Source organism: Schistocerca gregaria, chromosome 6 (assembly GCF_023897955.1).
Source record: "Schistocerca gregaria isolate iqSchGreg1 chromosome 6, iqSchGreg1.2, whole genome shotgun sequence".
Lineage (NCBI taxonomy): Eukaryota > Metazoa > Arthropoda > Insecta > Orthoptera > Acrididae > Schistocerca > Schistocerca gregaria.
This window is the reverse complement of record NC_064925.1, coordinates 436,022,305-436,045,582: the sequence shown is the minus strand read 5'-3', so window position 1 is coordinate 436,045,582 and position 23,278 is coordinate 436,022,305. Positions and strand designations below refer to the sequence as shown.

Here is a 23,278-nt window from a genome sequence, read left to right as displayed (position 1 = left end):
TTCACTTCTCTTTTCATCTCCCAGTGTCTTCCCTGTAATCCTTCGCATGTGCTTGTTTTTGCGTATAATATCTCTTAAACACCCTGCCACTTTATTTGCTTTTTCTACTTGTTCTTTAACTTACTTTTCGGCATTTCCACTGCTGGACAGTTCAATACAAAGATATTTACATGTTATTACCTGTCGAATAATTTTTCCTTCCACTTCCAGTTTGCATCTAATTGGGTAAACAGATGTAGTCATACATTTGGCTTTTTGAGTGAATATGACCATATTTAGGTTTTTGCCTGCCACGTTAAATATATATAAATGAAACTTCCTGGCAGATTAAAACTGTGTGCCCGACCGAGACTCGAACCCTTTGCCTTTCGCGGGCAAGGGCTCTACCATCTGAGCTACCGAAGCACGACTCACGGCCGGTACTCACAGCTTTACTTCTGCCAGTATCTCGTCTCCTGCCTTCCAAAAACAGTTTTAATCTGCCAGGAAGTTTCATATCAGCGCACACTCCGCAGCAGAGTGAAAATCTCATTCTGGATATTTATAAATGTTTCTACAGGTTATCTTCAGTGTCTGCCAGCAGAATTGCGTCGTCAGCATAACAAATGATTGTAATTCTTCGTCTCCCATTCTATAATCACTACCAAGCCAATACCTTCTTTATTACTTCGTCCATGGTTATATTAAAAAGTAGCTGGCTCAGAGAATCACCTTATCTAATGCTACTATTAACTGCTACGCACCTAGTTAAGCGGGAACCAATTTTCGCCTGGATGTAATTTCTGGAATAAATGTCCTCAATCGCTTTTATTATGTTGGAAGGAATCCGCTGTTTGTAGAGCAGATTTACCACATACGTTAACTAAATTCTATCCAAAGCCTTCTGTAAATCAACATAACGAAGACAAGCTGGTCTGTTGTATTCAACAGACTGCTTAGCAATCTCTCTAATGCTGCATCTGTGCATGACCTGACGGATCAAAAACTGTATTGCTCCTCTTCAAGAGTTGTAATGCTTTTTATTGTATTTTCTGTTATTTTAGTTATGAGTTTAAGAACTAAACTCAGTAGATTATCCCTCTGTAATTGGATGGGTCTTTCTTACCTCTTTTTTTGTACATGGAGTTGAAAAACTAGTTCTCTATTCGTTTACAGTTTTGTTGCCGGTTATAAGATCGTTAACCAACTTGGTTAACTGATCAGTTAGTTGATATCCTACGTACTTCAGTAATTCATTGGGGATCCTATCTTTCCCTGGAGAGTTCTTGTTCTGTAACAGATTTACAGCTTCTTCAATCTCTGCATGTGGAACAGTTACACCATCATTTACTGGTATATGACCTCTGACTTCCCTTCGTTTTCTTGTGATTTTTTACCTTTGCACAAGTCCGTTACATATTTAACCAATGATGTCTCATTTATGTCATTCAAATTGAAAACTCATTTAATTCTTTCCTCTACTATCATATCATTCTCCACATTTGTTTCTGAAAGCCATAGAAATCATGTTCTAAATTTTTAGAAAGGTTTCCCAGTGTTTCTATTTAAAACGATTCACTAGTGATTTTGTCTCATTACGAGATCCTTTTTAACCTTCATAAGACTCTTGTGCGTTGATTGTTTTATATTACAAATAGGCACATCTCTTATTTTACGCACTTCTTTAACCTCTTCGCGAAACCATGGTATTCTCTCTGTATTCCTTCCTTGCCTTATAAAGTGTGTACCTAGTGCTTCTTGAGCTGCTGCTTCGTCAGTGAACGTGGACATAAATGTAGGAAAGGTGTGGTGGAAGCGCCAGGCGGAGTGTCCTTTCTGGGTGATTTGCCACTCTCGTCTAAAAAAAAAGCGGAACTAATCTAACACCTCTGCATCAAAAGTACTATAGACCAGTAGTTAAAATACTATTACACCCGAAGCAGAAATAACGCGCGATCCCGATTACAGAATCAGGGTAAAATAACTGTCAAATCATGACTGACCAACATATGCGGACAGTGTGATCACTGAATGACAATTGACGGAACGAAGGTGTTCCTACACCAGGTGCTGTACAAGTTCCGCGGAGGTCACAATTCTCTGCTTGTGAGTGGTAGCATTTTTCAGTCAGCAGTGGTAATCAGTGTATGCTGAATTCTTTTAGGTGGTTCACACGTGGTCTGAACCACTCAAATAGTGCCTGTAATATCACGAGTCACAAGCATTATCTCATACTAATCCAAGTTCACTGGTACAGATGCAGGGATTCACGAGTTTAACAACCTTCAAAGAATCGACTTAAGAGAAATCAGTCTCATTGCATTTCTGTAACACGACTAACAATTTCAGTGTGGCTGTTACTCGGTAAATAAAATAATTTGGCTTTGTTGGTGGGAAACGCCGAAAAGCAGGCTCATTGTTGCGGCCTTGACTTGCTGCTGTTTCCAATAAACCTTATATTTTTTTTATTTGTTAGTAACTGCCTTTTCATATTTTATGTGCAGAGCAACATTTTTATTGTATTTATCGAAGCAAGCTAGCTTTCGTATATATTGTCCAAAGATATTTACCCACTACGTTTGCTCTGTATGTATGAGTATGTCTGTGTGTGTGTGTGTGTGTGTGTGTGTGTGTGTGTGTGTGTGTATGTGCGCGCGCGCGCGCGCTCGCGCGCGCAAGAAAAGGAGAGAGCGTGAGAGCTCTTAGGTTTACTGTTTTAAATACGTTGTTACTGTGTACATGTCATGTCTCGTGTATCCTGTAAACTTGTCTACTCCTGATTAAAGCATCTCTATCAAAAATCATTGATACAAATCACAACACTGTTTCGGAGAAACTTATTAAAGTTTATTGTTTTTGACGTACAATGAGCAAGTAGTTCTCTTCACATTTAAGTGATAGCAAATAAAGGGGCATATTAAACAGCTCATTGACCTATCACCGCGCATTACTAGTAGTGTTCCACGGGCTACAGTTCTGGGATCACTCCTATTCTTAGTCCTGCACAAAAAGGAGCAAAGTATGTAGCCATTAAAATATTTGGCAAGCAGCCTTGTGAATGAAAAGGGTTTGCTGACGGCAAATATCTTAAAAAATTAAAAGGATCTTTGTTTTACATCTCCTACACCATTGACGAATTTATGAATAAATAGTAAGTATGGTATCAAATTAGATGTATAATTGTTGCAGAATGCGATTTTTTAAAGAACAGAAAATATACCGTAATGTAAACATCCTAGAATGTTTTAAAAGAGAAAATTTATCAACCTACTGGCGTGATCTATAGAATATGCAAAAAACTAAACTGAACAGCTTAATGTGAGAAAAGAAAATTTATCGGACGTTTCCATCTTCACGCTTCTCAAGCTCTACTGTTTGATGTCTGTATGATTTATTTAGCAGTCTTCACAAGAAAATTCATTTGCTTCAGACAAATAGTTCAAATGGCTCTGAGCGCTACGGGAATTAACATCTGAGGTCATCAGTCCCCTAGACTTAGAACTACTTAAACCGAATTAACCTAAGGAGATCGCACACATCCATGCCCGAGGCAGGATTCGAACTTGCGACCGCAGCGGTAGCGCGGCTCCAGATTGTAGTGCCTAGAACCGTTCGGCCGCTCCGGCCGGCTGCTTCAGACAGTACAAGTTCCGAATTTCTAATTCGTCTTCCGATCTGATCGACAGTAGGATGAAAGAGACCTGATGAACACAAGATCACCTCAAAAAAAAGTATTATTTTTTTATATACTTACATGTCTAAAATCCTCGTACACGTTGAAATCCAATCGCAAACAAACAAAAAATTAATTATGTAAATTTAATTTTTTTCGACTTGGTAGCTAAAACTTTATGACTACCTCTCGTATTTTGTCTTAATATACAACTTACAATCTCAGATTCACATATCTTAATAAAATGGTTCAAATGGCTCTGAGCACTATGGGACTCAACTGCTGAGGTCATAAGTCCCCTAGAACTTAGAACTACTTAAACCTAACTAACCTAAGGACATCACACGCATCCATGCCCGAGGCAGGATTCGAACCTGCGACCGTAGCGGTCACGTGGCTCCAGACTGAAGCCCCTAGAACCGCACGACCACACCGGCCGGCATAAAAATCTCGTCATTTTACGTGCAAATTAATCTCCACATACCGAAGGTACTTGCAATGGCCAACCAATAGCCCCCCCCCCCCCCATTAATAATAAACGATTTCGATCCTTTCTCAGTCACTTACGCTCTCTTCCTGTGCCACCCAGCCGGAAACTTTTCAGTTACGTCAAGTACGCCAGGTTCAGACGTCGCACTCCGTAGGCAGCCACGCTGGTGATGTTAATCGCCTCTTACAGATAGTCATTTAGGCATGTTTTGTACTCCTCGATTTTTGAAACCAGATCCCCAATTGGAAACTCTGCGACCGCGCCAACTCTTCCGACAAGTCCCGTCCGATTGCCAATCTCGTTGCAAGCACCCGAGGACAAAGTGTCTCGGAGGATCCCCGCAGTCGCCGCTAGCGGCGCTTCGGAACGCCGCCACTTCACCCGATTCACAAATGAGTGGTGGCCGGCCGAGGTTTGCGCAAGAGGCGCCGGTGGCCCACATGTAGACGTATAAGAGCGCCGGACAGCGTCACCGGCTGCGCACTTGTCCGAGTCCTACCACCATGGAGGCACCTGCCAGCAGACTGCTTCCGCCGCTACTGCTGCTGCTGCTGCTGCAACTGCGAGACGCCGCTCCAGGACCCCTTCTCAGGTCCAGCAGGTGGCACGGTGACGTCACAGACGGCGCACTCCGGGCGGAAGAGGCGGAGCTTGATGGGGACCTCGCCAGGGGATTGGAGAGCGGCGATGGCGGAAGCCACTGGACAATAGTGCACGACAAACTGGTGGCTCCGGAGCCGTTTCCAGAGGAAGACGACGCCGAGGAGCAGTACAGCCCTCCATCCAACGGAACTGACGCCGGACTCTATAACGAGGGGTTCTACGAGGGAGACGTCCTCCTGAAACCAGAGGTAAGCCAAAGGATAGGGAGTGCGCACTGTTTTGGCAGATTGAAAGTATGTGTCGGGTTGAGACTCGAACCTGGGAACTTCCATTGCCGGACAATGCACGTCTCCCGACTAGACATCACAGCCATACTTTCGCCAGCACCCGTCTCCTACCTTCAAAACTTCACAGAAGACCTCCTGTATACCCAGTGAGACCAGCTCTCCTGAAAGAAACTATACTCCTAAGAAATGGTTAAGGCACAGTCAAGGGTCTCTTTGCAGAATGAACCTTTCACTCTGCTGCCGAGTGTGCGCAATTTTGAAACTTACCGTCAGATTAATACAGTGTGCCAGGCTGGAACTCGAATCCGGAACCTTTCCTTTCTTAGGCAATGTTTTTACTGACTGAGTTATCCAAGCAGAACCCACGACTTTCCTTCACAGCTTCACGCCAGTACCTAACTTCCACGCACTATTCGTGAAAAGCAAGGTTTCTGGTTTCAATCACATTTAGTCACAGGGTTTTAATCTCTTTAGTTTGACATTAAATCCAAACAGCAGTATTTGATGATGTTAATTTATTCCGGTGGCTTCATCATTTCGCACATTCCATAGAAATCAAATTGCTGTATATCTGCAAAGTATATATCTTGTACAATCAAGGAATTGGCAACATAAACCAAAACATTCTGATTATAGTGTGTACAAAATACACACGCACACATGTTTAACTCCAAATTAACTACCAGCATTAACCAATTTGTCAAAAATTTCTAATAGTATTGGTTAAAATAAAAATAAAATTACAATTCACTAATTACAGGGATCTGCTGATTAACAACCATCTTCATATCAAAACAAACATAAAAATTTCTTTGTAGTTCATGTGAATTTAACAACCTCTATTTAAAAATTATTAAACCATACAAATGGTAAAAAGCGTACCATGCTTACTAAAGAATCAGTGTCTTTGTCCGGTGTGGGCCACAACACCATCGTTACTAATTGTAGCATAGATCTATGTAAAAAATACTGAAAACTGTCTTTCAGTTGATGCGAACACTTAACAATCTAAAACATACAAATAGTTAAAAATGTACTACACTTACTAACGAATCAGGGCGCACTGGACGTGGACAAACAGAGGTTAGTCTTCTAATTGGTTTTAAACCTTAACAACCATGCTCTGACCAACTTTTCACTACTGACGTGTTACGCTTAGCAACGATAATACCGTCAACCCTCATACTTAGCTTCCATAGTAAATCTGGTACGTTTGCTTACTAATTATGTATTTATACTTTTACAAATAACGTATTCGTATATTTTTAAAGACGGCTGGGTTTACACATTAACTGAAACGGAATTATCCGTTCATTTCTTTAGATCTGAGTTACACCTCGTAACGATGGTGTTATAGCCAGCAATGTACTCAGCTACCGATTCTTCAATAAGCATGGTACATTTCTTACTGTTTTTAGGTTTTAATGCTTTTTAAATAATGTATATTCCATAGACTGTAAAACATATTAACTTAAACGCAGTTTTCCACATATTCCCGCATATCTAAGTTAAATTTAGTAACGATAGTTTTGTGGCCAACATTGTGCAAGGATATTGATACTTTATGCTTTAATACCTTTTAAGTAATGTATGTTTTTTTAAGATTGGTAAGTTCACATTAACTGAAGGGCAATGTTCTGTGCATTTTCGTAGATATTAAGATGCTTTTTAATGACCGAAACGGGTAATTAGAAAATTAAAATTTTATTATTATATTTAAGAAACAATATAGATTGTTGTACCTCCTTCACCAGATGACGTCTCTTCTTGTTAACCAGTTTATAGAACTGATGCGTTTATCTGTGCTATGATGTTATTCAATCTGTATATTGAGCAAGCAGTAAAGGAAACAAAAGAATAATTCGTAGTAGGTATTAAAATCCGTGGAGAAGAAATAAAAACTTTGAGGTTCGCCGATGACATTGTAATTCTGTCAGAGACAGCAGAGGACTTCGAAGAGCAGTTGAATGGAATGGACAGAGTCTTGAAACGAGGATATAAGATGAACATCAACAAAAGCAAAACGAGGATAATGGAATGTAGTCGAATTAAGTTGGGTGATGCTGAGGGAATTAGATTAGGAAATGAGTCACTTAAAGTAGTAAAGGAGTTTTGCTATTTGGGGAGCATAATAACTGATGATGGTCGAAGTAGAGAGGATATAAAATGTAGACTGGCAATGGCAAGAAAAGCGTTGCTGAAGAAGAGAAGTTTGTTAACATCGAGTATAGATTTAAGGGTCAGGAAGTCGTTTCTGAAAGTATTTGTATGGAGTGTAGCCATGTAAGGAAGTGAAACATGGACGATAAATAGTTTGGACAAGAAGAGAATAGAAGCTTTCGAAATGTGATGCTACAGAAGAATGCTAAAGATTAGATGGGTAGATCACATAACTAATGAGCAGGTATTGAATAGAATTGGGGAGAAGAGAAGTTTATGGCACAACTTGACCAGAAGAAGGGATCGGTTGGTAGGACATGTTCTGAGGCATCAAGGGATCACCAATTTAGTACTGGAGGGGAGCATGGAGGGTAAATATCGTAGAGGGAGACCAAGAGATGAATACACTAAGCAGATTCAGAAGGATGTAAGTTGCAATAGGTACTGGGAGATGAAGAAGCTTGCACAGGATAGAGTAGCATGGAGAGCTGCATCAAACCAGTCTCTGGACTGAAGACCACAACAACAACAACAATAGCTATAAAAATAATAAGGAAAAATGTCTAGCCAAATCTGCGCAATAAGCGGATATTACTTTCTGAATCAAGAGATATGTAAACTTTGCCACTTCATTAATGACAGAACTGCAACAGTTTATGATTACTCATGTAGGTGCACACAAGTACGTGGGAGCATAATTCGTGGGAAAAGCGAGGGGTGTTGACGTAGCTTTAGTCGTTGTTAGGCTTCGGTTCCTTCGCAGGATCTGGGAAAATGAAGCTCGTTTATCAAGAGATTACTCACAAGCCTCTATGTCATCTGCAATGAATAACTGACCATGTGTGAAATTTATGTGAGGTTGAAAAGAAATTGAGTTTTTAAAGTGTGGGAAAAAGTTTGTCCAGCTCAAATTAGACTGTCCCCAAAAACTGAAAACGAAACGACAACTGTTAAGAGAAAAACTTACATATTCCGATGAAAGAAACATTTTCAATGAGAGTTTGAATTCTTTTTGAGCAGAAGAATCTTTTGGTTGAGATCTCTACACGTTGCGTGGAACACTGCAACGTAACCGATAACGAATTGCTAACATTTCTGTAAATAACGTAAAACAACAAGAGCTTTCAAGAAAAGCTCGATTAAGATATTGCTCTGTCGTTTCAACAGCTAGAACTCCAATTCTAGATGTCGTGAGAAAATTTATTTTTAATGGCGGAGGTGTACTGCAACCCTTTTCGATTTGCTAATACATAGATCGCTTGCAACTTGTATTACGCCGAAGAGGTTCACTGCCTCAGAGAAATCCGTTGCCTCAGAGAAATCCTCTGTTGGAAATAAAACGCAGATGAATTGTTATACTGTTTACCTCTGTTGAAAAATGTGACATGTGAAGCAAGCTTTCATTAGCAGATGACTTTGATTGTTGAACAGTTCGATACCAGAAACAGCAAATTACTGATTCTTGATAATGTCAGCCACTAACGAAACCAAAGGGTCAGACGGACTTTATAACAAACGCCATTTTACTATAGATTTGACAGTTGCTAATGACTTTCAAAGCAAAAGATGAACAGAAATCAGAAAATTGAGAGCTATGAACCGCAAATCAGCACTACAAACGAATGAACGCAGGAGCTAATGGTGGAAAACTGGAAACTTTGTTGAGTATTCCCTGAAGTATCACTACATCACCAATATAAAAACCTCTTGTGACATTCGCATTGATCATCGCTCTGAATCACTGCATATGAATGAGATTCGTCGATAAGAAATTACTGAGTGTTGAAACGCACTCAGAAAGGAAAACATTTATAGGTGTTTGAGGGAGAGTGTAACATGACCGCAACATCAAAAGTGGTAAAGTAACAGGTTACATGAGAATAGTTAAAGTTAGCTCTCAACAATTGCTATTTCTGTATTTTAGCTTAATGTACTGCAAATCCCATACTATATCATCAGGAAGACTTTGTCATTAAAAATTTACTTTATGGTTCCTTATTTACCACTGTCAGTATGAATCCCTACTTCAGTACCATTCTCATTCATTTCTTTGCGCTGTCAATGTAAATAAAGCAGTAAATGTATTCAAAAAGTTGAAACAGATCCAGTCAAAATTATTAAATTATTTCGTTACTACTAGCGAATACAATTTTTTGGCGTGGTTAAAAATGACTTTCTCTGGCCTGCACATTCATAAAGTAGTTAGTGTCTGCCTTCCAACTGCCCAAATGTATTTCAAAATTTCTTTTTATGAAGGTTCTGCTAGGATTTGATACTAGTAAATATTTCACCTGAAAATCTGGCTAGCTACTGCAGGTGTATCAATTTCGAAATAATTACTGAACATAATCAACTCCGTGTAGAAACCAACGTACTGAAAGGAAAGAAGATAGCTCTTTTATTCGTATCCAGTGAGGGAAGTCATTTCTGGGCCACACTTAGAAGCTCGTGATTTTTATAACTCCTCTTGCTTACCGTTCCCATTGAAAACTGGTTTCCTTTTCGCTTCCTCATTTCTCTGCTTGCATGAAACAAAAGCAGAAAACAAAAATACTAGTACAAAAATACAACATTTGTAATTAGTCAATAATTAGTACTCTAGGATCTTGCACAGTCACCAGTATCCTTACAACTTTTAGTCTTCGTTATGATGAATATGAACTGGTATAATTTTTGATTACCATCTTTCCTAATGTCTTTTAGGTGGATTTGGACTAATTATTATTCGCTGCAAACTCTTTCTGAATTTCTGGCTTGGATACTAGAACTTATTACATTTCCATACATTAGTAACATCAGACAAGGTCACTCTGTGACTAAAATGAGAACAAAGAATGAAAGAGTTTACCTTTATTTTTGTTTATAATATGAAATGTTTTGCGTGCAATCATAGTAACAACATATTGATTCCATATGTCAGCGGATAAGGCAGCTCTCTCGAATACTTTTTTCATGACATTGATGATAGCTGATCTGCTTTGAACTTACGTCCATCTACATGCTACGATAACCAGACAAAGACACGGACTCCCTCTCTTCCTTGTTACGAAAGTTTTAGACAAAATATCGATTGGCAGTAATTTCTATTAGAAGCAACACAAAAAGAAACATTTAAAACATATCATTTGGGCAGCTAGTTGCAGACACTAAAACAGCTCATGCACTGTCCCGCGCCATGTGCTGGAAGCCTGCTGCACTGTCTTCGCATTGTCGATTTAAAAATGCAACGAACCTGCTCTGTTTACCGAAACGGCCTTTGAGCCGTTTACAACTTGAAACTACAGGAGCCCATAGAATCATTCCTTCCGAATCGTTGGATGCGATGCACTTCGCCCTTCCTTCTGCATCCGTTTACTTTCCCCCCACACGGATCCGTTACCACCTCATCAAATTCTCGCCCCTCCGCATTCACTATGAACACCTTCGTGTAGTCTACTACATCCGCAAACTCGACTCCAACAAATACATTGTTTCCCTTCTAATTTCTAATCCTAACACGCTGCCGCGCCTTTACCAACATGTGCAACCATCCATCATATTTACGCACACTCTATAGCCTCTCCCAAATATCAGTAGACTCCCTCAGTGAAATCCGCCTTTATATTTAGCTGTTCTATTAATTGTAATTGTTGCCTCCCTTCTCCACTCTATGTCAGCTCCTTTCTCCTTTCTATCTTTTCCTAATCCTTTCCTCTTAATGCCATGCTCTATGCCACAATCTCCTACTTCTTTTCCGTTGCCTAACATCCATCCCATCTGCCCTTATCTCCACTGTTAGTACGCATTGCGTGGCTCTCCCCGTCTGAGGTTCGAGTCCTCCCTCGGGCATGGGTGTGTGCTGTCCTTAGGCGTAAGTTAGTTTAAGTTAGATTAAGTTGCGCGTAAGCGTAGGGACTGATGACCTCTGCAGTTTGGTCCCATAGGAATTTACCACCACCTACCACAGCGCACTGGACCTCATTTTTATACCCACAACCTACAAGCCTATGGAATGCCTAACCTTCTGTCTTCCATTCTTTCTTAGTGCAGGTCCTTCAACTTAAAAGAACGTGCAGTGCTTTATTTTAAGATCCTCACTTTCCTGCGCTATCTTCTTCTTTCATATTTTATCTTCCATTTTTTCACTGAAAACAGAAATAGTCAACAATTTTTTCTTTAATAGCATTAATGACAATTACATTTTTAATAATTTTAAAAACAAATGTGGGTGCATCACATTTTTAACTATAGACGAGACGAGATATTTGTATCGCTGACAGCCTGGCCCTCGCCCATATGAAGCGAGGGGGATGAAACAACGCTAAAGAAGAAGAAAATATAGCCGAAAAGGTTACTACGTAGATCTTGCAATCCGCCAACTTACGAAGAACTCGAGAGTTGTGTCTGTTTCAAACCCAGCAGGAATTTTGCTGGTACAGGTTAATGTAATGCACGTCTATCTTAACCAGTTTCCGAGGGAACATTGTGAAGGGAACTGCATGTAATGGACATCTGGAGTCGGGTACATCGCAATAGTCCCTTGCTCGCAGCTGACTGGAAGACTGTAGTGGGACAATTAAAGAGAAACATTCTGATCACTAAAAGAGTCCAGCGTTCTGAAAACCATTGTGTGTCTGTAACACAGGTGCTGTCGTGTCACGTGACAGGGTGGACCGCGAGGATAAATAAGTATGTGAACTATGCCCGCCCATCACCGTTGCCTATGGCTGCTCTACAGAATAACGAAGTAACAGCTGTGGTTTAAATAAGCTTCCAACGATCTTTTTGTATTCTGGAGGGGGGAGGACGGATGTCAGTGTAATGTGGCAATTTTCACTCTGTAGATTGCTGCATACAGTGAAAGAAGCTATGAGCTACATAGAAAATCATTGGTCTGGTTGGGTATTGAACCCCGAATCTTTGCGTTAATAGTGTGATACTTCCACACACACACACACACACACACACACACACACACACACACACACACACACACACACACACATACACACACACACGCATGCACACGAGCACACCCTCTCTCTCTCTCTCTCTCTCTCTCTCTCCGCAAAACCTTTCATCTCGTGAACTGAAGCTGAAATATTTGTTACTATTTATCGTAAAGTTATTAGTGACCCGAGGGTTATTTCAACATCACAGCGCTTTACCAGACATAGTCTGTTGGAGGTGGTACGTCATTGCCTTCCTCCGACCTTAGAGCTGAAGGAAGGAAAGAAGAAAGGAAGATAGAGGTTAGCGTCCCGTCGACGGCGCGGGTATTAGAGATGGAGCTCAACCTGCGATTACAAGAGGAATGGGATGGAAATCGAGTGGACCCTTTCCAAAGAAACTATCCCAGTATTTATCTGGAGCGATTTAGAAACATATTTGAAAACCCAAATCTGGATAGCCGATCGAGAACTTTAACCGTCGTCCTCCCGAATGCGCGTCCAGTGTGCTAACCGCTGCGCTAACTCGCTCAGTTTAGACAGAGTCACCCAGCTATATAGGAACCTACAGTTTGACATATCAAAAAAAACTCCTTTTCTTAAAATCGAGATACAGCTTCAATATGATTCGACATTACCGAGAAACATCATCGATATAGGCTTTCGGGGCCGAAGGCCCACTATGACTGCACGACACAAAGCTGGGAGCGTCAACACTGACATTGGACTGTTGATGACTGGAAACATGTTGTCTGGTCGGACGAATCTCGTTTCAAATCGTATCGAGCGGAATGTCATGCACGTCAGCAGGGGACTGTTCAAGCTGGTGGAGGCTCTTTAATTGTGTAAGGCGTGTGTGATTGGAGTGATCTGGGGCCCCTGACACTTCTAGATATGACTCTGACAGGTGACACGTACGTAAGCACCCTGTCTGATCAGCTGCATCGATTCATGCCCATTGTGCATTCTGACGGACTTGGGCAATTCCGGCAGGACAATGTAACACCCTAGACGTCCAGAATTGCTACAGACTGGCTCCAGGAACACTCTTCTGGGTTTAAACACTTCCGCTGGCCCCAGCGCTCCCCAGACATGAACATTATTGAGCATATCTGGGATGCTTTGCAACGTGCTGTTCAGAAAAGATCTTCACCTCCTCGAACTCTTACGGATTTGTGGACAGCCCTATAGAAACCATAGTGTCGAGTCCATTCCACGTCATGTTGCGTCACTCCTGATTGCTCACGGAGTCCCTACACGATATCAGGCAGGTGTACCAGTAACTTTAGCTCTTCAGTGTGGCATGTACGAGGGTTATTCGGAAAGTAAGGAACGATCGGTCGCGAAATGGAAACCGCAGTAAAAATACGATGAAGTTTTGCACAGGTCTGCTGGGCAGTGTCTCTAGTACGCCCGTCGATCGCGTTACGTCGTTCCTCTTAGTTCTGAGCACACAGGGAGCACGTAAAGATACGTAGAACAATAGTGTCTCCCGCCAAGAACGAGGGCCTGGTGGGAAATTTCGCCTGAAGCTATGTAGCCAACATTACACAACTGTCGTGCGTCTTCTTCTTCAAGCCAATCCTCAGCCGCATTCTGCAGGGGCAATGAAGACGCTCCTGCATCGTTTTCAATTATAAATGTTTGATTACCCACAATGAAGCCCGGAATTGTCTCCCTCTGAGTTTCACCTCTGCTCACATGAATCGTTGGCTATGAAGAGGCATTTTGGCACAGACGACGAGCTGTAGGCCAGCGTAGAGCACTGGCGGCTGCCTTCTATAACGACGGTATTGGAAAGTTCGTACAACGCTACAATAAACGTCTAAGTCGGATCGGGGCTGTGGAGCTGGAAGTTGCAGCTAACTGTTGCAAATAAAACTGTTTTGATTTTCACTGTGTTTTGCATGTCACGACCTATCATTCCTTACTTTCCGAAAAGCCCTCGTAAATAAACAGTCGATGAAACATAAAATAATTGCCACTTCGGTTCTTTTCCATCTAGGCTTAATTGTACTCACAGGTAGAACATTCGTTGCAATTCTCAAGGTACGAAGTCTTAATAAATAACACTGACGTGTAATGCACTGGTCGGCAACGTTATTCACAGACTAAAAGACAGTGTTTTCTTCCGTCAGTCTAAGGTGTCAACATACAAGCACATAACGGATTTCCAAGGTGCGCACTCAATGGAAGTCAGTATGGACAGTGGACTACGTGCGATGCATAATCATTTGCCGCTGTTTGTAGGGATTTTTCCTGGGGCCGGGAGCAGAGACAAACACATACGCGGCGGTCTGTCACTGACCCGAAAACTCTGTGCGAGGCAAAAGCTCGGTCGCCGGCCCCGGCGGCCAGGTAAATAAACATGCAATTAACGGGCCCTAAAGAGTCCACTCTTCATGTGACCGTCGGTCCGTAGAGGAAGCTGCCGCGAAACGACGTAGTCCGGCGCGCGACTGGTGTTCTTCCGCGGACGAGTCGCCTTCCGAAAGGCAGACGAGATTGGCGTAGGCGGTGGCAATGGCGTCTCACTAAATCTGTGTCGACGCATGTAAAGATCCTCGACATTTCCTTGTTGCGTTGCTGAAGGCAGAATACAAACATCACGGGTCTGTAATAATTTTCTATAATAACTATCCATCTGCTACACAAGAAAAAAAATCAAAACTTGGGTAAAATTACGAGTAGAATTACGTCTGTCATGAGATCCGCAGATAACATTATCATGGCTGAAAATAACGAAACGTTACGTACGGCACAAAATGAAATAATGAAATGCGAATAACGAGATACTGAACATGAAAACCATAAAAAGGGCATAGTAGAAGAGCTGCCTACGTTTACAATGCAAAATCGCACAAGAACGCCGTAAATGAAAAGGATAGCTCAGATGAAAAAGGTTTTTTTCAGTAAAAATAAAATATGTTTGCTTCGAACATTGACTCGAGAAAAAGTTAAAAAAATTTAAGTTTTGAAGTAAGAGAAGTACACTACAAGAGCTCCAAATAAGGAGATTGGAAAGTTTTTTGGAAATGGTCCGATACAGTGCGAAAGGAACTTATTGCAAAGTAGAGAAGGCAAGAGAAAGTTCTGTGCATAACCTCTGTAAGGAGACTAAGCTGGTAAAATAACGAATAAATGCCCTGCCCCATAACTGAGGTCTCTGGAATCACAGCATCTGGATTGGATGTTAATGGTTTGATTTCTGACAAAGAAATTTTCGTGGTCACTAATGAGAGGTGAACTGAGAGTCAACTTCTTCCGCATGGGCGCCGCGATCTCGATAAATCTGAAGAAAGACATCGTTCCACCATGCTGTATTTTAAAACTATTTTTTAAGCAGTTCTACTGTAAATAGGAATGCGGGTAAGCTACTACAAACAGCATAGTGAACGCATTATTGTGGCCAAGATAGATACGAAGCCCACACCTACTACAGTAGTGCAAGTTTATATGCCAACTAGCTCTGCAGATGATGAAGAAATTGAAGAAATGTACGATGAAATAAAAGAAATTATTCAGATAGTGAATGGAGACGAAAATTTAATAGTAATGGGTGACTGGAATTCGAGTGTAGGAAAAGGGAGAGAAGGAAACATAGTAGGTGAATATGGATTGGGGCTAAGAAATGAAAGAGGAAGCCGCCTAGTAGAATTTTGCACAGAGCACAACTTAATCATAGCTAACACTTGGTTTAAGAATCATGAAAGAAGGTTGTATACGTGGAAGAACCCTGGAGATACCAAAAGGTATCAGATAGATTATATAATGGTAAGACAGAGATTTAGGAACCAGGTTTTAAGTTGTAAGACATTTCCAGGGGCAGATGTGGACTCCGACCACAATCTATTGGTTATGACCTGTAGATTAAAACTGAAGAAACTGCAAAAATGTGGGAAATTAAGGAGATGGGACCTGGATAAACTGAAAGAACCAGAGGTTGTACAGAGTTTCAGGGAGAGCATAAGGGAACAATTGACAGGAATAGGGGAAAGAAATACAGTAGAAGAAGAATGGGTAGCTCTGAGGGATGTAGTAGTGAAGGCAGCAGAGGATAAAGTAGGTACAAAGACGAGGGCTGCTAGAAATCCTTGGGTAACAGAAGAAATATTGAATTTAATTGATGAAAGGAGAAAATATAAAAATGCAGTAAATGAAGCAGGCAAAAAGGAATACAAACGTCTCAAAAATGAGATCGACAGGAAGTGCAAAATGGCTAAACAGGGATGGCTAGAGGACAAATGTAAGGATGTAGAAGCTTATCTCACTAGGGGTAAGATAGATACTGCCTACAGGAAAATTAAAGAGACCTTTGGAGAGAAGAGAACCACGTGTATGAATATCAAGAGCTCAGATGGCAGCCCAGTTCTAAGCAAAGAAGGGAAGGCAGAAAGGTGGAAGGAGTATATAGAAGGTTTATACAAGGGCGATGTACTTGAGGACAATATTATGGAAATGGAAGAGGATGTAGATGAAGACGAAATGGGAGATACGATACTGCGTGAAGAGTTTGACAGAGCACTGAAAGACCTGAGTCGAAACAAGGCCCCCGGAGTAGACAACATTCCACTAGAACTACTGACAGCCTTGGGACAACCAGTCCTGACAAAACTGTACCAGCTGGTGAGCAAGATGTATGAAACAGGCGAAATACCCTCAGACTTCAAGAAGAATATAATAATTCCAATCCCAAAGAAAGCAGGTGCTGACAGATGTGAAAATTACCGAACTATCAGTTTAATAAGCCACGGCTGCAAAATACTAACGCGAATTCTTTACAGACGAATGGAAAAACTGATAGATGCAGACCTCGGGGAGGATCAGTTTGGATTCCGTCGAAATGTTGGAACACGGGAGGCAATACTGACCTTACGACTTATCTTAGAAGAAAGATTAAGAAAAGGCAAACCTACGTTTCTAGCATTTGTAGACTTAGAGAAAGCTTTTGACAATGTTGACTGGAATACTCTTTTTCAAATTCTAAAGGTGGCAGGGGTAAGGTACAGGGAGCGAAAGGCTATTTATAATTTGTACAGAAACCAGATGGCAGTCATAAGAGTCGAGGGGCATGAAAGGGAAGCAGTGGTTGGGAAAGGAGTGAGACAGGGTTGTAGCCTCTCCCCGATGTTATTCAATCTGTATATTGAGTTAGCAGTGAAGGGAACAAAAGAAAAATTTGGAGTAGGTATTAAAATTCATGGAGACGAAGTAAAAACTTTGAGGTTCGCCGATGACATTGTAATTCTGTCAGAGACGGCAAAGGACTTGGAAGTGCAGTTGAACGGAATGGACAGTGTCTTGAAAGGAGGATATAAGATGAACATTAACAAAAGCAAAACGAGGATAATGGAATGTAGTCAAATTAAATCGGGTGATGCTGAGGGAATTAGATTAGGAAATGAGTCACTTAAAGTAGTAAAGGAGTTTTGCTATTTGGGGAGCATAATAACTGATGATGGTCGAAGTAGAGAGGATATAAAATGTAGACTGGCAATGGCAAGGAAAGCGTTTCTGAAGAAGAGAAATTTGTTAACATCGAATATAGATTTATGTATCAGGAAGTCGTTTCTGAAAGTATTTGTTTGGAGTGTAGCCATGTATGGAAGTGAAACATGGACGATAACTAGTTTGGACAAGAAGAGAATAGAAGCTTTCGAAATGTGGTGCTACAGAAGAATACTGAAGATAAGGTGGATAGAGCACGTAACTAATGAGGAGGTATTGAATAGGATTGGGGAGAAGAGAAGTTTGTGGCACAACTTGACTAGAAGAAGGGATCGGTTGGTAGGACATGTTTTGAGGCATCAAGGGATCACAAATTTAGCATTGGAGGGCAGCGTGGAGGGTAAAAATCGTAGAGGGAGACCGAGAGATGAGTACACTAAGCAGATTCAGAAGGATGTAGGTTGCAGTAGGTACTGGGAGATGAAGCAGCTTGCACAGGATAGAGTAGCATGGAGAGCTGCATCAAACCAGTCTCAGGACTGAAGACAACAACAACAACAACTGTCGAGCACGGATCATTGTTAAGTGCTTAACAGATGTGGGTACTCACACTCGTTAAAGAGTAATAGCGTGCCGTACACAGCTACTCATGGCATGCGGTTTCTGTTTGACAATGGTGATGTTGCCACGTCTGTTATGCACTTAACAATGAGCCGCACTCGACATTAGTACTGCTTAACAAAATACAAGCTTAATATACTGACTGGTGGAACGATGTCTTTCTTTAGATGTGACGGTGTTCATTTTCTGGTCAACAAATTCCGTGCGATCATTCTGAATTAAATTCCACTACCTGATCACAGTGTGGAATGACAACATAAAACCTTGTAAATGGCAGTCCTTCCATCGGCTGGAGACCTTGACGACTTCGAAAAGAGATATCTATCAACCAGTAGCGTATCCCACTTTGCATCTTTTTCTTACGCCCTCAACATCAAAACAAGTACATTTTTTAAGTCTGCAGTCAACAGCAGAAATGTATCGTACTAAATGCATGACAAAGAACTGTTTTTAATTTCGTATTTTTCCCGACAAGTCTTAAACTCATCGTCCAGGGACTATACCAGCGCCAAATAGAGAAACAATAGAAAGTTAAAACGCACAAAATCAAAAAACGTATGTCGTAAACTAATAGTAAATTGATACTAACGAACAATAAAAAGAGCTCTTACATGTTATACATGATACAACACACGATTACCTTTCATACTGCAATCACAACTGTTGAGCACAACATAATATTAAAGCATCCAACAACAAGATGTGGCCCATTCGGTGGCGAAAGACATACTGAACTTTATAATTTCTTGTGGGATCGAAAAACAATATACAGCACGCACTCAACAGTCATTTAATGTTTACACTCATAATTATAAAAAGAAAAATTCCAGCAGACGATGCAAGAGGAGGCTTTACCAAGCATGTGGCTGAAAAACAGTCGTAAGTGAGTTTGGCAACCAACACAGTGACTTGATGATATATTACTTTATATTATTTAATACAATAACAGAGGAAACAGCGAAGGATGAAAACAGTAGTTGAAATTAAGGATTTGAATGAGTAACACCGAGATCAAGATAATTGCTGTGGAAACTGTTAGAAGAAAAAGACCTAGTGAGAGGTCGGCTGGGTAACACACGATTAGCGAAACGCGAGTTTCCTATGCGTCTGACTATAATCAGATAATGAGAACTGTGCCCGGGAAAACTACAACTCAAAAGATATGTGTTTTCTAGGCTTTTCAAGGGTCACCGTACAGGGTCTAAAGTGAACATATCGATTTGTGTAAAACTTGTGCCACTGGTCACCACTGGTAGCTAGGAGGTCAACAATCGACAGATTACTCCCCAGTTCATTGCTCAACAACACGTGAACAGCCAACCATCAAGAATCTCTGTGTGCCGGACTGGAATTCAGAAACTAGAGCCTTGAATTCCGCGGGAAATACTTTTAGCTGCTGAGTTATCCGAGAACGGCTCATGATGCGATCTCACAGCCTCACATTCTTCTGGAAATTCCCTCCTACTTTCCAAATTTCACACCAGCTCTCCTGCATACATTACTGGACAAGCGTGCTCCGAAGAAATGGTTTAGCCATAACCCAGACGGTACTTCCAGAAGTAATCTTTCACTCTGCAGTGGTGTGTTATTTTGAAACACTTTGGCAGACTAAAATTATGTGCCGTATCGGGACTCGGAATCGCAATCTTGTTTTCGTTTGTTTTAGTTTTGATAGTATCTTTCTCATCAACCCAGAAACTTTGCAAGAGTTCTCCTATGGGTTGCTCGTGGAAGAAAAGGTGTCACGAAAAGTCTTTCAGGAACTTTTTAAATTGCGCACATTTCCCGGTAGGATGAATGATCTTTCTTGAAGAACTATTTCATTTCCGAGTGATGCTATTCCCCCACTGAGAAAAGAAGCGAGATCTGTTGTCGTAGTCATTAATGGGCCACGCGCTGTATCTCCCCAGCAGTTTGATGGAGTGGGGAAACTCGATCAAAGCTTTCTGCTCACTGAAAACTCAATGAAAAATCCTAACAGTATATGATCCTACCACACGTTACGTTTACGCAGTCTCCGTAGATAAATATAGGCTCCAACTGTTGTTTTCAGTAACATAAACTTCGCCTCCCTGTTCCAATTTTTCCTTTACTACTTTCTCCATTGTTAGACAGGATACCTCAGCACATGTGCTACCAAACTGTTTCTCCTTTTGGGAATGGTTTTTCCAAGACTAAATTCTCCCCATCTCCTCTCAATACCAGAATGATTATTCACTAAGCAGAGGAGTGTACGCTGATTCGGAACTTCCTAGAAGATGAGGTAGGAGATGAGACAGAAGATGGAGTACTGACGGATGTAGAGCTGTGAGCGTGGGCCGTGCTTGGATAGCTCAGTCGATAAAGCAATTACACACGGAAAGCACCATTACCCGTTTCAACTATAGTCATCTTCAGATCATTTACGGATACAGTATTACTAGTGTCCTGATTGACACAGTCAAGTCGTTTAAATACACTCCTGGAAATGGAAAAAAGAACACATTGACACCGGTGTGTCAGACCCGCCATACTTGCTCCGGACACTGCGAGAGGGCTGTACAAGCTATGATCACACGCACGGCACAGCGGACACACCAGGAACCGCGGTGTTGGCCGTCGAATGGCGCTAGCTGCGCAGCATTTGTGCACCGCCGCCGTCAGTGTCAGCCAGTTTGCCGTGGCATACGGAGATCCATCGCAGTCTTTAACACTGGTAGCATGCCGCGACAGCGTCGACGTGAACCGTATGTGCAGTTGACGGACTTTGAGCGAGGGTGTATAGTGGGCATGCGGGAGGCCGGGTGGACGTACCGCCGAATTGCTCAACACGTGGGGCGTGAGGTCTCCACAGTACATCGATGTTGTCGCCAGTGGTCGGCGGAAGGTGCACGTGCCCGTCGACCTGGGACCGGACCGCAGCGACGCACGGATGCACGCCAAGACCGTAGGATCCTACGCAGTGCCATAGGGGACCGCACCGCCACTTCCCAGCAAATTAGGGACACTGTTGCTCCTGGGGTATCGGCGAGGACCATTCGCAACCGTCTCCATGAAGCTGGGCTACGGTCCCGCACACCGTTAGGCCGTCTTCCGCTCACGCCCCAACATCGTGCAGCCCGCCTCCAGTGGTGTCGCGAAAGGCGTGAATGGAGGGACGAATGGAGACGTGTCGTCTTCAGCGATGAGAGTCGCTTCTGCCTTGGTGCCAATGATGGTCGTATGCGTGTTTGGCGCCGTGCAGGTGAGAGCCACAATCAGGACTGCATACGACCGAGGCACACAGGGCCAACACCCGGCTTCATGGTGTGGGTAGCGATCTCCTACACTGGCCGTACACATCTGGTGATCGTCGAGGGGACACTGAATAGTGCACGGTACATCCAAACCGTCATCGAACCCATCGTTCTACCATTCCTAGACCGGCAAGGGAACTTGCTGTTCCAACAGGACAATGCACGTCCGCATGTATCCCGTGCCACCCAACGTGCTCTAGAAGGTGTAAGTCAACTACCCTGGCCACCAAGATCTCCGGATCTGTCCCCCATTGAGCATGTTTGGGACTGGATGAAGCGTCGTCTCATGCGGTCTGCATGTCCAGCTCGAACGCTGGTCCAACTGAGGCGCCAGGTGGAAATGGCATAGCAAGCCGTTCCACAGGACTACATCCAGCATCTCTACGATCGTCTCCATGGGAGAATAGCAGCCTGCATTGCTGCGAAAGGTGGATATACACTGTACTAGTGCCGACATTGTACATGGTCTGTTGCCTGTGTCTATGTGCCTGTGGTTCTGTCAGTGTGGTCATGTGATGTATCTGACCCCAGGAATGTGTCAATAAAGTTTCCCCTTCCTGGGACAATGAATTCACGGTGTTCTTATTTCAATTTCCAGGAGTGTATCTGGGCGTACGTTGCAAAGCGATACGAAATGGAACGAGCATGTGAGAACAGTGACAGGGAAGGCGAATGATCGACTTCGGTTAAATGGGAAAATTTTAGGAAAGAGTGGATCACCTGTAAAGGCGACTACGTCTAGGACGCTGGTGCAACCTATTCTTGAGTACTGCTCGAGTGTTTGGGATCCGTACCAGGTCCGATTGAAGGAAGACATTGAAGCAATCAGAGGCGGACTACTAGATCTGTTACCGTTAGGTTCGAACAACACGTAAGTGTTCCGGAGGTGCTTCGGGAAATCAAATGGGAATTCCTGGAGGGAGGGCGAAGCTCTTTTTCGAGAAACACAATTGAGAACATTTAGGAAACAGCTATTTGTAGCTGACTGCCACACGATTCTACTGCCGCGAACATACATCACACGGAAGGATCACGAAGATAGGATCCGAGAAATTAGGGCTCATACGGGGCATGCAGGCAGTCGTTTTTGCCTCGCCCTATTTGCGAATGGAAAGGATACCAGCAACACTACTTCTCCATCCATTCGTGGCCAAATACAAAGGAAAAAAATGATTTCAACTGTTAGGATAGTAATTGTTCCCTCTAGATTAAACGCGATGACTAATGGCCCGTTCTGCTATGACCCCAAATTGCCTAACGTTGCTTCTTTCTTCTTTAAGTTTTGCACTGCACTGAGTTACTTCCACAGCGTGACGTACACAAATTGTACAATTTCAGAACCTTCAACCTCAGCCATTAGTACTAAGTCTGAGTTTACTCCAGTCCTGATGAAAGTTATCCTCTTCATTACCAGTCTACTACTTTTGACGCGTACTTTTGACTTCTTCATCTCAGATAATACGGCTCCCTACATAGAAAAGTTCTTTCGTTTCTTCTTTTCTCTTCATCTTGATTTTCATATGGCTTTCCTTCTTAATTTAGGGGTCAATAGAAAGCTTGGATAACCATCCGTCGACTTTGATTCGTGAAGTAAGTGTTGTGACGTGTGACTTCATTGAGGCTTGGCGTGTTTGAAATGTATTGCGTTTGCAGAGAGCTTTTGGAGTAAGCGTTGGTGCACTTTATGAGATGTTCATGTTTCTAAACTGTTTGTAAATGATATTAGTGCGACATTGGACTTGGTGTTGTCTGTTTTTGTTGCCGTGTCAAAGATTTATTTTCAAGTCGTTTTTGCCTTGTCGCCGAGTTATTTT

General features: G+C 42.2%; 1 protein-coding gene across 1 annotated transcript in view; it reads left to right on the top strand.

Moving 5' to 3' along the window:
* The first annotated feature begins 4,645 nt into the window (after nt 1-4,645).
* Nucleotides 4,646-23,278, top strand: part of LOC126278902 (meprin A subunit beta-like) — a 66,507-nt gene continuing 47,874 nt past the window's right edge. The window contains exon 1 of the mRNA XM_049979177.1: nt 4,646-4,993. Coding sequence (XP_049835134.1) covers nt 4,646-4,993 — 348 coding nt within the window. The remainder of the gene's footprint in view (nt 4,994-23,278) is intronic.